This window comes from Sinocyclocheilus anshuiensis, unplaced genomic scaffold (assembly GCF_001515605.1).
Source record: "Sinocyclocheilus anshuiensis isolate Anshui unplaced genomic scaffold, SAMN03320099.WGS_v1.1 scaffold772, whole genome shotgun sequence".
Lineage (NCBI taxonomy): Eukaryota > Metazoa > Chordata > Actinopteri > Cypriniformes > Cyprinidae > Sinocyclocheilus > Sinocyclocheilus anshuiensis.
In genome coordinates, this window is record NW_015558592.1 from 202,854 (window position 1) to 221,045 (window position 18,192).

The 18,192-nt window shown below is 37.4% G+C and overlaps 1 protein-coding gene and 1 pseudogene across 1 annotated transcript; one reads left to right on the forward strand and one right to left on the reverse strand.

The window, feature by feature from the left end:
* The first annotated feature begins 8,009 nt into the window (after positions 1–8,009).
* LOC107679984 (cingulin-like) lies at positions 8,010–13,391 on the forward strand (annotated as a pseudogene).
* Positions 13,392–13,566: 175 nt separating this feature from the next.
* On the reverse strand, positions 13,567–17,924 carry LOC107679989 (JNK1/MAPK8-associated membrane protein-like). Its single transcript, XM_016475724.1, has 7 exons — positions 17,781–17,924; positions 17,526–17,605; positions 16,521–16,675; positions 15,629–15,835; positions 15,364–15,545; positions 14,722–14,798; positions 13,567–14,624 (listed from the first exon to the last, which is right to left on the reverse strand). The coding sequence occupies exons 1-7, from the start codon at positions 17,782–17,784 to the stop codon at positions 14,406–14,408; spliced, it is 924 nt and encodes a 307-aa protein (XP_016331210.1). The 5' UTR covers positions 17,785–17,924; the 3' UTR covers positions 13,567–14,405.
* Between the last annotated feature and the right edge of the window lie 268 nt (positions 17,925–18,192).

The window sequence follows — 18,192 nt, forward strand, 5'->3', positions numbered from 1 at the left end:
TCAAGACTTTGTAAAAGAGCATAATAGGACCCCTTTAAAAACATGACACATTTTTTACTCCTCAACAAAATACCATTCAAGTCAACGCATTATGTTCTCACCTAACCAACCCAGCCACCATGGGGAGAATAATGTGCTTGTTCCTTTGAAAATGGGCCCATACAGTTACTTTTCACATAGCATAGCGACAAACGTAATAAAACGATGGGGAGGCATATCAAGGCCATTAGTTTCTGTTAAACCTTTATTTTCAAGCACATCAAGGTCAAAACTCCCACAGAAAACTCCTGTATGTGAACAATTATTTTCTTCATCTCTTTACAACACAAAATGGAAACTCTGAGAATGACAAAAGGAATTAATTTTAGGTGGATTTGTAGGGCTGGAATCAGGTAGATGATCGATTTTTAACAGCACAGTAAGAACGTATGCGGAGGCTTTAAACGAACAGGATTTGATCTGCTTTCTCTTCCTCACTCTAAACCCTCTCCCTCGAACACAATCAGTCTCTCATTCTCCTTCGGTCTCTCAGGCTACGCAGTCATTCTGTGAGGCTATTAGCGCAATCAGACAGCAGCTGCACACTTGGCTGTATAACAGGTAAACACAAACAGGATGAGACTTGGCAGAACTGTTATGGCTACGCTCCTGAGGACAACTAGCTTGACAGTTCACTTTTGACAGCCCGAGCGTTTCCCTCAGAGCGCCATTGTTTGCTTGTAACAGGCTTTCAGTTGTGCAGACACAGAAATGTAAGACATCGATTATGGCCCATGCACTGTCTCTCCAGTCATTCGACCATTGTTAGTTGAGCTCTGACAACCAGGTGTATTCAAGGTCTGCTATCAGAAGGAAAGAAAATCAATTGGGGCTGATTTTGCGTTACCTGCAAGCCAACATTAAAATGCCACTTGGAGTTTGGTGTACTTTGCTGTCAATCACAAGGCTGGAGAAAAACCTAAGCAGATGAACACAAGTCAGGGGTAAAGACTCCCTTGATTTGTAGAGTTCTCCAGCACGGGAAGTATAAGGACAACAGAACAGTCAGTTTGCGCACTGGCAAAACTAGCTTGACAGTTCACTTTTGACAGCCCAAGCGTTTCCCTCAGAGCGCCATTGTTTGCTTGTAACAGGCTTTCAGTTGTGCAGACACAAATGTAAGACATCGATTATGGCCCATGCGCTGTCTCTCCAGTCATTCGACCATTGTTAGTTGAGCTCTGACAACCAGGTGTATTCAAGGTCTGCTATCAGAAGGAAAGAAAATCAATTGGGGCTGATTTTGCGTTACCTGCAAGCCAACATTAAAATGCCACTTGGAGTTTGGTGTACTTTGCTGTCAATCACAAGGCTGGAGAAAAACCTAAGCAGATGAACACAAGTCAGGGGTAAAGACTCCCTTGATTTGTAGAGTTCTCCAGCACGGGAAGTATAAGGACAACAGAACAGTCAGTTTGCGCACTGGCAAAGGAGACCATCTGCAAAGTGATGAATGTGCATCTGGGGCCACCGAAGATTTGCCAACATCAGCAAATCAGACCAGGGCAGTATGTGGTCAAGGTAAGGTGAGCACATAAAGGGTGTTTAAACAGGAAGACAACTTTGTTACTTCCTTCCCAGTCATTTATTGTGCCTCTGGGTGACAGGGTGTTCTGACAGAAAAAGTCCTAAAACATGTCTGATTTAGCTGCTGTACTAACACTAACAGACAAAACCTCAGTGTCAGCAACTTCCATGCTTACACAAGCCGTTTCATAAATCTCAACCATGCACCGTGACGAATATCGCCACAAACTTGTTAAGAGTGAAATAGAGTTGTGATTTTGTGGTATTTCTGTGGTCAAATTTCTGCGATCGTGTCCAGGAGGGTGAAGCCGGACTTGAGTGAGTGCAGGTTTGGCCGAAGGGACGGATCTAGCTCTGGTCAAAAGGGACGTCGGACGAAATGTTCTTACAGGCATAAGCGTCAAATTTCTGCGATCGTGTCCAGGAGGGTGAAGCCGGACTTGAGTGAATGCAGGTTTGGCCGAAGGGACGGATCTAGCTCTGGTCAAAAGGGACGTCGGACGAAATGTTCTTACAGGCATAAGCTCTGCTACTCAAGCGAGAGACATGATGATGTATTACCTCTGGTGCTTGGGTTCCACTGGCAGCAGCTCACAGAGACTTCCAACATCCCCCTTCAGCACCAATTACAATTTAGGAGCGTCTCTCGCCAGCAGGGGGCATTTCCTTTCAAGCTTCTGCCATTGTGAAATGCACACAAAGCTTTGTGTCAATCCCTCACTCCCCAATCTGTCCACTCATTCAGGTGCTGTCTCACTCGACCTTTTGCAATCACTCTTTCCCCAGTCGTCGCCTCTTGTTCCCTTTCTCCAAACAGACAAAACGACTCTCCGTTCCCCACAGTCTAAAGTGTCTCTTCAGCAAGGAAACTAGTTTATGTGAAGTGTGGTATTTTATACTACATCATACATTATGCAGGCCCCATTTCTAGAAAGAGGCTCAATAATGTATCAAGTGAACAGCATATCTGGTAGCATACAGCACAGCCTGCATAGCCGTTCCCGGTGAATGCGGTTTGGAAAGCGGAACTTGTGAGTATTGTAGTGTCTGATGTCATAAAGACGTCCTTGTGTATGTATAACTTTCCCAGAATCACATTTGCACATGGCATGCATCTGAAACAGAGGCAGATAAACAAGTCTAAAAGGGTTACTTCTCTCTCCTGATAGAAAAATGCTAATCAAGATCAAGCCTCAAGCAAACTGTGCAATGGTTTCACATGAAGTAGTTCAATCATGAAAAACAAATTAGCAATTCGACATGTTAACTGATGCATGCCACACACTGTCTGAGACACATACAACTCTCATTTTTCTTGACTATGGCTGCAAGTGACACTTATTATAATTGCTCATATTCAGTTGCAATGAAATGGAAGTAGCTATAGATCCTTTCTTCCATTACAGCCATATCACCCTGCAGCCCAAGACTGGTTGCCCACTGAAGCTAAGCAGGGCTGAGCCTGGTCAGTACCTGGATGGGAGACCTCTTGGGAAAACTAGGTTGCTGCTGGAAGAGGTGTTAGTGAGGCCAGCAGGGGGTGCTCACCCTGTGGTCTGTGTGGGTCCTAATGCCCCAGTGTAGTGACGGGGACACTATACTGTCAAAAAGCACCGTCTTTCGGATGAGACGTTAAACCGAGGTCCTGACTCTCTGTGGTCATTAAAAATCCCATGGCACTTCTCGTAAAGAGTAGGGGTGTAACCCCGGTGTCCTGGTCAAATTGCCCCCCTGGCCCTTGTCAGTCATGGCCTCCTAATAATCCCCATCCACTTGATTGGCTCTATGACTTTCTCTCCTCTCCACCTGTAGCTGGTGTGTGGTGAGCGCACTGGCGCTGCTGTCCTGTGGCTGCCGTCGCATCATCCAAGTGGATGCTGCACACTGGTGGTGGTTGAGGAGAGACCCCCCCACATGATTGTAAAGGGCTTTGGGTGTACAACAATACACAGTAAAGCGCTATATAAATGCATCATTCAATCATTCATTCATTCATATCGTGACGTACATCTGAGTGAAATGCATTAATGCATTTCAATTACTGAAAAATAAGCGTAGGGTGTTGATTGGATGAAGGTAGATGACTGGAGAAATCCTGCATGTCACCAGGCAGAAGTCTGCCATTTCAATGGAAGATCAAGTTGATATCATTTTGATTAAGGATTACAAGATCAAAAAAATGATAAAATGAAATGTGCATCATGTATGAATCATTCATAGATAGGGTGAATTTCCTTTTCATGCTGACGAATTTGAAGGAATTTGATCAAAGTCCTAACCATGGGTGCATTTATGGTCACAAGTTCTTTACCAATAGAGTTCAATGAAACCATAATTAGCTAATGATGCTTTTGGGAAATGCACCCCAGGCCTGTTTCCAAAAACAAGCGCTCATTCCACACTGAATGCAAACCTGCTGCTTAAAAATACACAAATCATAGTCAATCAGAAGTTATTTAAAGTACAATTATGAAAAACACAATTGTGGACCAATGGGATTTTACAGAAAAAGAAACCCCATTGCTTGTTGCAATCATGACTGTTTGGGACAAAAACTCAGATTAACATGAAAGAGCATTTATTGCTTGTCGCTTTATTGTGGTTTCACACTGTTTGTGCTAAAGATATAAATAATACCTGCAGCTTTGTAGTAGAGTGCTGCACTATTACTTTTAAAAGTGATAAGACTTTCATCTGGCAGACTACAGCCATATCTAGAGACCAGAATATCGATACAAAATTGACTTAAAACTAGACTAGTAAGCAACTATCATCATCCAAATCAGTCTAATAGCCTCTTAGCAAATCTGTAGCAAGAAACATGCTAGCAACCAGCTACACCCTGATGCAAAGCATTGTCACATTGTTGTATAAAATGTAAAAATATAACAATATTATCAAACCTTTTTAGCTTTGTTGATGAAAAATGCTGATGGATACAGGTGCACAAATAATTAAGGAACTTGAACTGTCAGGCAGACACTATTAAAACATCAACATTCGAACATATGGCAGGTACTCGTGCTGCATAAATAAGTGTTCTGTGTGTTCTTGATAAAAAAAAAAAAAGAAGCATTTCAAGTGTCTAATGAAAATGGTTTAAAAACAACAACAACATACAGCAGCTTTTAAAACACTTAAGAATAATCTGCCATCTGAGAGCTGTGCAGAACCATAGGAGGTCTCAAACACAGCACAGTGACGAAAACACCTGCTCACCTGCTGCACTGACATTTATGCTAATTGTTTGATCCCATCTGTGAAGCAATAGACATTGCTGAAGCAAACAGTTTACTGGCAAACAATTCTGTGTTCCCAACACATCTTTGCAAGCCATGTAGGTTAAACATCCTATAGCCGTGTGTAATTATTCCTTTCGTAATGATTTCGCAATTAGTATACATAACCTCTCCACACATCCTTTCACCCAGAGTCTGATTTCAACAACCAACCCTTCCCTACAATCTCATTAAGTATCTCATTTGGATAGCTGTATAGAAAGTCTATACAGAGAGGTAAGGGTTTTCTAATTTGCTTGCAGCGCCCTGGCACAGCAGATGGGAAAGGATGACTCAAGATCCCTGCAGAGTCTGTGCTCTCTGTACTGTCTGCGCCAGAGACGTGGTCGCAGTAATCCTTTATTCACATTAGTCACAAATAAGAGAGAGTCAGCTACAATCGAATGCACACTGGGCATAATAGGGCTGGGCAAGATTCGGAATTTAAGAATTGGATTTGTTCCAATTCATGAGTATGAATGTGAATTGAATGCCCCACTGGATGTTGGATTTGGAATATTGGAATGACACAAAGAGGAGGGAATTGCAACTCAAAGACATAACGATCTTGGGTGTTCCATTTCAGTTATTTCTTTATTTATGAATATTAGCACATTTCTGTACTCAGCCAGTTGTACGCTGTCCGACATTTTCTCCGCGCTCGAGCAGCTGTAGCGACAACAATGTCTTGTAAGCAATGCAGGTGTTTTGTAGTTGGATGTAAACGTGAACGGTCTTCATTTTCTCCCGATATCAGAGCCACTGAGGACGCAGTGGATTAGTCATCCGATGTCCCCTTTAATTTAGGACACATTAAATCAATCAGTAAGCCTTATAATGTAAGATTTCTATTTTTAAAATAAATGCGGTTCTTTTAGGCTTTCTATTCAAAGAATCATGGGGAAAAAAATGCATCACTGCATTTTGTGTTTCCACAAAAATATTAAGCATCACTGTATTCAGCATTGATGATAAGAAATGTTTCAGCATAATTAGAACGATTTCTTAAGGATCATGTAACTAGACCAGAGTAATAGCTGCTGAAAATTCAGCTTTGCCATCACAGGAATAAATTACATTTTAAAAATATATCCAAATAGAAAACAGCTATTTTAAAATGTAACAATATTTACACCGTAATCTATTTTTCCCCATTTCCTCTTCCAACCAGGAACTGCTGATTTTACACAAAATAATATTAAGAGCAGCAATTTTGGAAAACAATCCTCTGTGCTCACTTCCGGAATGAGAAACATTAAACCCACTTCACGTATTGGTATGTTAGATGTCATACCATTGCAGTAGCTTTTGACCTTGAATCACAGATAAATTATGCACGTGAACCGCAACATGACCCTGGTCTTAAGCAAAGCCAAGTACTTTAACAGCATAACAGCTACCTGTTCCATTATGCACAATCAAGTCCCATAATGGGCCTGTCTGCAAACAACACAGGAGACAGCCATGTGTGACACCGAACACTTTTGGCCTGGATGTGGCACCTCAGTGATGTTTACAAGGACAGAAGGACATACAACTGAACAAGCATGTGGAGGGATGACTGCAAATTGAGAGAAATGTTGATGTGCTCGAATCAAGAAAAAAGCAAGATGGAAGCAGGCCTGGTCCATTTTGTCACTGTTGCAGCTGTCAGAAATTATAGGCTGGGGCCCTTTTAAAGGCTTTTTCGTGGCCCCTGAGGTCAGAATCAAAAAGGAAGTTGATGTGTTCCACCAGATAGGCTTTATTATGAGTCTGTGTTTTAAAGAGCTTTACTCAAGACCTCAGTGATCCCTGTTAAAGTTCTGCTAAGAGGCTACAGCTGCAAAGAGGCAGCAGACAGTTATCAGCTTCCATCACAACATAAACTATGAGCCTCGGCCCTTTTCTTTCACTCTGCTGCCCACATCAGCTAGTATGTCGGCTACTGAACCGAGGTTCAATTAAAATTACTCTGCTTGGACCACTTCCCAGTTCAACTACATTGGCAGGGAGCTCTAACGTTCAGGCTGGGAAAGATGAAAACGAGAGCAATCACATTCAGCCAGACTAGCATTATAGATATTTCTTCTTTTTTTTAGGTTTGAAAGGTGAAGATCATTACAAATCACTCGTCTTATTAGAAGCAAATTATTTCAAGCGTTTTGCACGACTCAGAGGAGAAATATCATCTTTCTCGCTATAGAGACGATGGTAGCAGCTTGTGGATTGTTATAACAGCACTAATACAAACATTATCTGGTAAAAAAAAAAAAAAACATTATAATGCCAGGTGCACGATTAATAGATTTTTGCTGATAGCATTCTGGCCTAACCGTATGAACACAGACTCAAAATGCAGTATCCACAGCCATACACAGACACAGAAACTCCATATATTGTGAAAAAAATAAAATAAAAAAAAATCACACAATATTTTCTAGATGCTGTGGTAAGGAAATCAATAGCAAAACTGCCGTTCCAGCCCATTTTAATTGCATTTCATGTCAGGGATGCTCATGTCAGGGCTACTCTCTACTGTTTTACGAGGACCAACAGCACTCTCTAACGGACATTTTAAAAAGGACACCCTCTCCGAGAATTGGTGAACCACATCAAACTACCCTCCTCTCTTTTCACTGTCTCTGAAGATTACAAAAGGGTTTTCGGGTTCAAACAGGCCCTCAAAAGAATCACTGCTTCAGCTGCTTCTGTGATCCATCAAAGCACTTCCTGTCTTCAGTGCTGTAATACAAGCTATTAGCAATCATATCAATGATGGCACCTTGCCTGATAGCCTCCTCCCACATCCATATCACTGCCATATCATTTTTTTTATATATATATAAAGCCCCAAATACCCCACCCCCACCCCCACCAAAACTCAAAATTTGGCAGCCCTGATTGAACCATAGTTTGAGCCACATTAATAATCACTATGTTATGGATTTTACAAACGCAACAAAGTACTTTGGTGGAAACTATGGTTGCCATTTCTAAGTGTTGTATATCACTGCCCTAAGTACATTAATACATTGAAAACAAAAAAATACTCATTAAAAATAGGATTTTTGCAAAGTGAATAACAAAATTTGATAAATACAATTAAGATGATGATAGATAGACGTCTGGCCATCGCTTGTTAGGTCGTCCGTTTCCCGTTTAAAAATAAAACAATTTAATAATATGGTGATTTGCTTGATGCCGGATTTTCCAGCTGTAAGGATTGCCTTAGAGCATTTGGGCGAGTTAAGTAAGAAACTGTCTTTGGAGACTATTTTTTTTAGAGGCATGAATTCATACGCTAACTAGTGGCAAATACTTCAATAACACCGATTTCAATATGAAGCCATGTCATTATATATTATTATATATGAATTATATAAAATTACCTTTTAATTTAGTCTGTCTGTGAAGTGCTAAATTCTTTGACACCTTGCAGATAAGCAACTGAGGGAAAAGGGGGGTTTCATTTATTTAAGAAGCAAGTCACCACCTGAGAGAGACAGCTGAAGCCATTAAAGAGCTGGTATTTACTAGTATTTACATATATTTCACTTTAATCATATTCTTCATCATCTAAAATGATGAAGTGGTGAAAAATGATGATCTAAACTTCATTTATACACTGTGGGTTGCAAAAAAAAAAAAAAAGAGCAGGCTAAAATATGAATATTCTATGTGTCATTTCGGTTTTGCAATACATTTTCATGTCCTTTATGTAATCATGTCCTTCACATATTGTAAAATAAAAAGACTAAATTCATCATTTTTAGAGATGAAAATAATATCAGATGGTTTCTTTTGTCACAATTAATTCAACACTGAGGTGAATTCAAATAATTTCACAACTTAGGTTTGAGTGGATGTTGCCATTTTGAGTGCAATCCACTACCTTCTAACATAAAATAGGCAGGAAATTAATTTCAGATGTTTCTTCTCATCTTCCTTTCTCTAATTAAAATGCTTCAAGCTATTTTTTTTCTTGGAAATATTGTTTTAACAGATAAACACTCAACCCTCAATATCACTTTCTATCCTGCTAAAGGTACACATTACAGAATTCAAATGATACTGCATGACAGGAATGACTCACTGTTCCAATCCTATTTAGGAATTATCTAGAAAAACAGCACGTGAGGAACTTGAGGTTGAAACCATTGAGACAAGCAAGCTTCGACATCGAACAATGAACCTAGAGAATGACATCAGGAGTGAAATATCAGGTGAGTTCCTCCACAAATCTTTGGAAACCTGTTGAATCCATGAAGTAAAAGTCTAAATATTGGGCCATCTCTGGCAACAACTCACCTGCAGGATAATGGGGTGTGGGAAACTGCTCAGGTAACTTCCTAAAGTTGTTTGTTGTTGTTGTTTTTGAAGCTTGTGTCACTGCAGCTAGAGAAGACAATGCTGCAGAGTTTAATCGACTTCAATCTGAGTTGAAAACTGTAGAAGATGACATACAATCCATCGAGGAGAAGCAACAATTCCTTGAACAAGAAAATGCTGTTCTGATGTGAGTATTCAAACATGTTGACCGAAGGGGATCATGGGAAATGTAGTTCACACTGCTATTTGTACCATTTACTCCCACCATACTCATTAAAGCTGAAGTGCATATATTTTTCAGTGCAATGGTAAGAATGTGGGGCGGGACTATCTTTTTTTCCTGACCAATGGCAGTTGAGGGGAGTGTTTAAGAAACCTGTTTGAAAACAGTCATTATTTAGTTTGGTACCACAGAAATTACACACAAATATGATAAAATACATGTTTATTTATTTCTTCCTTTGTAATTATACTTCAGTTGGGTGAGAGAAAATATTAAAGGAAACTATGAAGATGTTGTTGACCAGATGAATCAGCAGTTGTCAAACAAAGCTAGTATACAGATGCTGTCAACAGAAAAACATTATGAGATTCAGTCATTGAAGGACAAAATTGTCCAGGTGGAAACAGCCCAACAGGACCTAAAAGAAAACATGATTCAGAAGAGTAAACATTTGCTGAAAGCAAACACATGCTGTGGAAAATGAGGTAGTCTGAGCTTCTTTTTTCAAACAAGGATATATTTTCTCAAAAGAGCTGTGATTCAGTTCATATTTTCCCTCTTTAGATAGAGGAACTTGTTCTTAAGATTAAAGAACAACGAAAAATCAATGCAGAAACACGCAAGGAGCTGGATATCATTACATCAGAACTCCAAGACAAGGAGGAGACAATCACACAGTGTGAAAAAGTAAGCATCTACACAATTTGTACAGTGTCAAAACAATATTACAATCATTTTGGTATGGGATGATTTTTTATGGCTTGCTTATTCATTCATCTGGTTTCAGCATATCTCCCAGTTGAAGAAAAACATCGCAAGAATGACTGCATCCAAAATGATGAGCAGAGAATGGCTTCATGAGGAGAAAAGTCAGAAAGAGGAACTTGATCAACAAAAGTAACCCATGACTGATTTTAACATAAAGCAGTTCTGATTCCTTCACCTCTGATCAACAGAAATCAGCTTTTGTTATTCACAATCAACAGGGAGTCTCATGAGCATGAACTTCTTGAATTGGCAGAAGCATTTGAGCAGAAAGTTCAGGTCCTTCAGGAGCAGATGGTAGAGGTAAGAGGTAGAAATCTTTGTGAAACTCCTGACACTAAACAAATGGCTGCTCCATAATACACTCTTTTCGGATGGGATCAAAACCCTCGAGTCTTTAGATGTCAGATCTGAAGCATCGATTTCCTGCCTCTGGACGGTCCCGCTGAGCAGCCATCACATTGAGCTTTTAAAATGCTTTCCTTCAAAGACACAATGTGCATAGATGACCTTTAATACAGCTGCGTGCTGGACTGCCCTTAGATGTTAGATAGTTCAAGCAGTCAATAGATGTGCACCAGGTCTGGATACATGAACATATATCTATCTATATATCCCTCTAGGTTAGCGACAGTATAAGTTGATACTCGTTATGCAAGGTACAGGAGGTGATTACCTGTCAGAGTGTTAATATTGTTAACTAAAACCAAAACTGTTAAAAATCGTTTTTCATTATTTAAAATGAAACATAAATATTAGATGAAAAACTATAATAGTATATAAACAATACTAAAATAACACTGTTACCTGTGCAAAATTACATATTGGGTAAAAGGGAAAACATTATGTATGAAACTCACTTAATAAAAACAGTTCCTACATCAATAACACAACAACTTACCCAAACAAAGCACGCACACTGACAGAAGATGTTACTGAATTACTGTACAAAGGGGCAACACAAAAGACAGTGGGTTATACAACATACATCTGAAATGTGTAAAGTATTAATACAATGAATAAAACGCCACAATTAGAAGCCAAGATCTTTATCAGAATTACTGAACTTTGATTCTCTACAAAATAAATAAATAAATAAAAGTGACCTCTATATCTTTTTTTCTAGTTTTTTTTTTTCTGTTGTTATTTTTTTTAATTAATTAATTAATTATACTACTACAGTTATAAGAATGACATTTGTGGAGGGTGCTTGATTGTCATGCAATAAAATCTAAATATTTTAATATTATTTTAAACGTTATCTTAATATATATTAAAAGGGTTTTAATATATTGTAATGCTTAATATATTGATTTTAATATATGATATAATATGTATTACAACAGATCTTAAAGAACAGATCTTGGATTGTCTTTCTAAACCATTCCCTAGAGAGCAGGGTGAAATTTAATCTGGGTCTAAAACCGTTACCTAACACTGTAAGGAGCTGTGATTTCTTCTCAGATTGAAAATGCGATAAAGGAAGAACAGAAAGTGAAAAGTGCTCTATCAGAGCCCCTCGCTAAACTGTCAGACATCTTCAGCACTCGGAGGAAAGAGGAAGATGACGTGATTGCTGAACAACACAGTCTGTCCAAACAGTACATTTGTTTCTTTAGTACTCTTTCTTCTTTGCTTTATCATGATGACCAATTTGAAATGTTTATCTTTGTTCCTTTGTTCCAGGTTAGAGGAGAATATACTGAGACATTTTGTGTTTTTCTTTACCAGAGTTGGAAACCCAAAGAAAACATCTTGAGCTCTCCGTTGAGGAGGTCACAAAACAGATTGCTGCTCTCCTACAACCAAAGGTTAACATTTACTCAGTATGTCACATTTTCCAATCGTGTGCTAGTTTACTTGCTGGCTTTAGTGTCCGTTTGTATGTTTGTAGGATGATCTGAAGAGAAAGTTGATGATTTTGAGAGCCAAGCATATGGAGATGTTAACTGCTAACACTGCAGAGATCAGTGCAGTCGAAAAAAGCATCAATGAGAACAGGGTCATGCTGGAGCAAGTTACGATGGAAAACAGTCACCTACATGTGGTGAAGACCCACGCTAATCAGCACACAGACACATACCCTTGTTAGCACGCCGCTTGTTTCTTTTTTTACAGTGCATTGAACAAATGAAGGAGGAAATATTGGATGCAAAGAAAGACAAGGAAAAGTATATGCAAGAGGCCAAGTGGATGAAAGAGGAAGTGCAGTGAGTCTTTTGACTATGACTTTAACATTTTAAAGTATTCAGCCCTTAGTATAATTATCCAGAACAAATCATGTCTTTTCCGTTCCTAGAGAGTCTAACAGACACCTGGAATACGGATATGTTGCTTACTGAGGTACAAGAAAACGTCAAAACCCAATACATTCCTGGTTCAATATAAATGATCTAGTGCTGTCAAATGATTAATTGCATCCAAAATAAAAGTCTTTGTTTACCTAATATATGTATGTGTACTGTGTGTATATGTATATATATATATATATTTATATATATAAATGCACACACATGCATGTATATATTTAAGAAAAATAAGTTGTTTATATTTTAAATATATTTATAATATAAATTATATGAATATATATACATGTAAATATTTTCAAAATGTATATATGCATGTGTGTGTATTTATATATACATAATAAATATACACAGTACACACATATATATTATGTAAACAAAAACTTTTATTTTGGATGCGATTAATCGCTTGACAGCACTAAAATGATCTCAATCAACAGCACCTGTGGCATGCTGTCAATTATTACTCAATCTTTTCCTCAGTTTATAACAAAAATACAAAATTAGAGTAATGCACTTACAAATGGAAGTCTATTGGAAGAACTTCACGTTCCTGCGTTTAGACTCTTCTGTAAACAGAGGGATGCTAGAATTATTTTCTGTGGTAATTGGCAACAGATGTTATTTATTAAGATTAATGCAATGAAACCGGAATGTTCCTTTAAACTGATGAACTCTGAAGTGACTATTAAAAATTCTTTTCTGAACTTGATGTTTTGATAAAGGACTTTTATCAAATGTTACTTAATAATAAATGAACTAATCGTGGCTTTTTTATATTAGGAATCTGCAAATCAAGACCAAAAGATTGTGGAGAACATATTCAATCTCATAGTGAGGATTCGAGGAAGAAAACATCACATCAGCGACAGGCTGGAGAAAGAGTTAGTAGGCATGAGCTCTGTGTTAGAGAAGCCAAACTACAAAAACACTTTACATTAATATAGAACAGTACACTATTTCCAATATCTTCTGACATTAAAACAAGTCAGATTTCAATTGTTAAGAGCAACTTTTGGATGGTTTTAAATATTTAATCAAATTTAAAATGTATAATGACTATAGAAAGTATGGTAATAAGGTTTCATTTGTTAGCATTAGGAAACATGAATAATGAGCACAATAATTTATTCAACAAGTCAAACACAGTTGACAAACATTCATTTTCATAGATCTGATGGCCATGGATGTAATGCACCACTATGCAAAACATCACGTTGAATAAAACTGTAAAACGTTAATATCTCTAATCAGTTTATATTCCACACATCACTGTTGAACTTATAAATAATATACATGCTTAAAAGTAATCATTAGTCAAGTTGTATGCAGAATTACATAGCAGCAAAACAATCATAATTCCACATGCATATTTGTCATTGTCAACATACCTTTTTTTAGTGTTAAGCTTTTATCATTTAACATGCATGAAAATAAAGCGTAAATACATACAACTGTATTTGGCACAAGAAGGTTTATGTCATATGAAAATGGTTAACATTACTTCAGGGCTCTCAGGAAATTCACAGACCAGCTGTTTCATATATAACACACAAAAAATACATTGTACATTACAACAGATTGTTGATTTGTATCTATTCTTGACAACAGATGCAAATCACAAAAAGTATCAAAACCTAAATTAATAATATATACTTCAGTTACCATAAATTTACAAAAGCATTGACTACCACTTCGCTTTCAGGATTTAAAGAAAAACAGTAAGGAAAAGAACATTCTTTACAAAGTATGTCATTTGATCTCTGTTCAATACAAGCAAACACATAATAATATTCATAGACGTAAAAAAAAACTTTATGGCATCATACTATATGACGAGCAATGACTAAGTGTTTTGTTTATGGCTCTTTGGTGTCCATGCCAAAGGTGTCATTACATTAAAAGTCTTTAACATGTGCGTTTGAGGGAGGTGATTCTCCTACACAGGAAGTGACATCAGTGTCCATTTCCACCCTCTGACAGAATTCTGTTTGGCTCTGTGAACCTGGCCGTCAACAGGTAGAAGAGAGCGGGTCCAGGCACCAGAGCCAACAACGGCAAATCCTGCCCCAGTTTATCCAGTCGGGATATGGAAATGATACCGTATGCATGAAGGAGCCAATGGCTGAAGAGAACCACGAGGCGTTTCTTCTTAGCCACAAGGTTTTTGAAAGACTGTGGGAGATAAGTCACAAACAGTTTTAACACATGTCTTTGAAAACGAAATAAAAGGCATTATGACATAAAAAAACACAATACACAATGTATTTACCTGTATCTCCGAAGCTGACATGTAAACTGCCAACGTGACCAACGATAAGACCAAAGTAATATATGGAAATGCATAATCTGATGAAATAAGAAAGGGAAATATAAAAACACAAAAGCCATTAAAAACCACTGAAAAAAACTTTACTTAAAAGACAATAAACTTTAACTGATATATAATAAAAAAAAACTTTCATTTTAGCTAGTTGCCAAGGCAACATTTCTCATTTTTCATTAGTTTAACTTGTAGTAATATAACTAAAACCTAATTTAAAAATTAATAGAACGATATAGACATTTAAAAAATAATAATACAAATAGCAAAAAACAACAAAAGTACAAAAACTGTAACTAAAATTAAACTAGAAAATTCATATTTTATTTCTGCTAATTATTTTAATAAAAAAATTGTATTTCAGTTAGTTGCCAATGCAACATTTCACATTTTCATTTTACTTGCATAAAATAACTAAGCTGAAATACAAATGAATAAAAACTACATATACATTTGAAAAATAATAATAAAAATGATAAAAACAACAAAATTACTAAAATTTCAACTAAAACAGAAAATCTAAAAATAATTCAAAATATTAATAATATAATCATATTTTCTTGGGGACACTTTCAAGTGTTCGACACTCACAAAGAAGTCCTCCTCCAACTGCCTGCAGGACAGTGAGGATCGGGAAGAAGTACAGCGCTGCGTAGATGCTCTTGAAACGATCGGTCTTGCCTAAACCGCACGCAATCTTTTTAACCAGAAGTGGCCGCAGAAGCATCATAAAAACCAGACAGAAGGCGTAGTAGATCAACACGATGGTGTACCTAAAAGAACAGGTCATCAGAAACCAATAGAAATAGCTGGTGTCTCAAATCAAATAAAATGTCATTTTGAAAAGGCCACTCACAGAGGGAACACAGCCTCCTGCGTGCAGTGCAGAGTGGTGACGTAGTCTGGACTGGGGTTATACAACATGGTGTACCAGTCAGAAAGCATCTTAACCTCGCAGGAACGAATATACAGAGAGCCGACAGGATCGTTGAGAAGCAGAGTCACTGTGGCAGCAGCCGTGCACTCAAACAGGGCGGTAATATGCTGGAAAAGGGCACTAGAACTGGAGATGATATTAAGAGAGCAAAGGTTAATTTGAAGCTCACTTTAAAAATGCATTATTAAAGTTTAAGGGGATGGTCCACCAAAAAAAATTCTGGCAACATTTAGTCATCCTCATGTCATTCCAAACCTGTATGCCTGTCTTTTTTCAGTTGAACATAAAAGAAGATATTATGAAGAATGTTGGTAACCAAACAGTTTTGGTTCCCATTGATTTCAATTGTACGGATCAAAAATATAATGGAAGTCAATAGGAATCAAAACTGTTTGATTGGAAACATTCTTCATACCATGCTTCTCATGTACCGCAGTAGAAACGTGATTTCTGTGAGTCTTAATTTGCCCTTCCACAAATAAAGGCCTAAAAAGGTCTTAAATCACAACAGAAACTCTTAAATTCATAAAGCTATGGCATAAATGTTGCATGCGCTGCAAAAAAATAAAAAAATTTAATTAAAAACAAGAACAAACATCTGTCGTTGGGGTATGAAAACTTGTTTTCCCTGTGAATTAAGTTGTGTATACAGGTTGTGGAACGACTTGAAGGCGAGTAAAAGTTTCATTTTTGGGTGAACTATCATTTGAGAAATAGTATTGGAAAACAAAACGCAAACTAATCAGATCCACACAATAATATTGCCTCATGTATCGTACTATTGTTTAGCACAAGAAATTCTGCCGACTACCTTTTCTTCCCTGAATACCACTCAATGAAGAACCAGTGTAGGACCAGAGGCAGCATCGCCATGAAGCCCAGGTACAGCCAGTCATACAGCTCAGGAGATCTGCTGCATTCCTCACATATCTTTTCAAAGTTTGTTCTCTGGCCACGAGGACAAACCTTGATAAAAAAGAGTGGTAACTGTTATTAAAACTGTTATTAACTCCAAAATATTTAGTCATTTTAAATCCAATCCACAAAACTCCACTGAACTGTGCAATCATACATCAGTACAAGCAGAACTGTTCTCGAATGACCAGGCAATTACTGTTGCACTACACACTTAAAAATATACATTTACAAAAAAAGGCGTTTTTGCAACTATGCTATTGAAGAACCTTTCAGTCAACGGTTTTTAAAAGAACCATCTTTTTCTTAGTGAAAGAAGACACCTTTTCCACTAGATAAAGAACCTTTTCTGCAATGGAAAATTTCCATGGATGTTAAAGGTTCTTCATGGAACCACACGACAGTAAAGAACCTTTATTTTATGGTTCTCTTAGATGTACATAGGTGTAGAAATAAAGATAAACCTCATTTGTTAACGTTAGTTAATGCATTATCTAACAATAAGCAATATAATATTTTTAAAACTTTCATTAATATTGGTTAATGAAAGAAATCCAATTATAATTATGAATTATCGCAATGCATTAACTAATGTTAACAGATTCAACAATTGATTTAAAAAAACATTATTAAATGTTGAAATTAATATGAACTAAGATGAATAAATACTGTAGAGGTAACGTTATTGTTCTTTGTTAGTTCGTGTTAACTAACAAAGTTAGTTAACTAATGATAACAAATACAACCTCAATGTAAAGTGAAATAAACAATCTTGAACTAGTAAAATGCACATCAGAGCATATGTACACAATCGTGCTGTTATGCATATGACCTCCTGCGTATACAGTTAAACAATCTGTGTGTTTTTTTTGGACCGATTAATGTAAAATGAGGCACTTACCCCACATTCTCCTTCAACAGAGTCATTTATGGTGGTCCTTCCGCAGTACAGCCCAGGACAGGTGGAGCTCATTGCGACAACTGCATTACAGCCAGAAAAACATTAAAATAATAACATCCTTTAATAGAATACAAAACATTTGACTTTAGTTATCATGGCAGTAAACTAGCTACTCTATCAACAGCAAGAACCCACATATAACTGAATGAGATAGTCATTAGTCGACTGCATTTAATCTTCATCGTTTTAACATACCCATGTCATGTGCAGCATTAAAAAACGATCAATCGCTCAGTTTACTGGATTAGTTGATTTTAAGCAAACAAAACAACGTAACAGAAACCGGAAGAATAAACCCCTCCGTCTTCTTCGTGTGATGTGGGACGTGTTGCTAAAAGAGAATCGTATCACAGCGCCACTCACTGGCCAGATTTACACTCTTCTTCTTCTTCTTCTTCTTCTTCTTCTTCTTCTTCTTGGTTTTTAACGGCGGCTGGCACCAACGCAAATAGGTGCATTACCGCCACCTTCTGCTCCGGAGTGTGAAACAGAGTTTTAAATTCTATTTCCCAACCCTGTATCTCTAATAAAATCAAAGAATACATTACTATTTATTTCACTTGCCCATTTTATTAAAACCTTAAAATTAAGATCCTGAATTCCATTT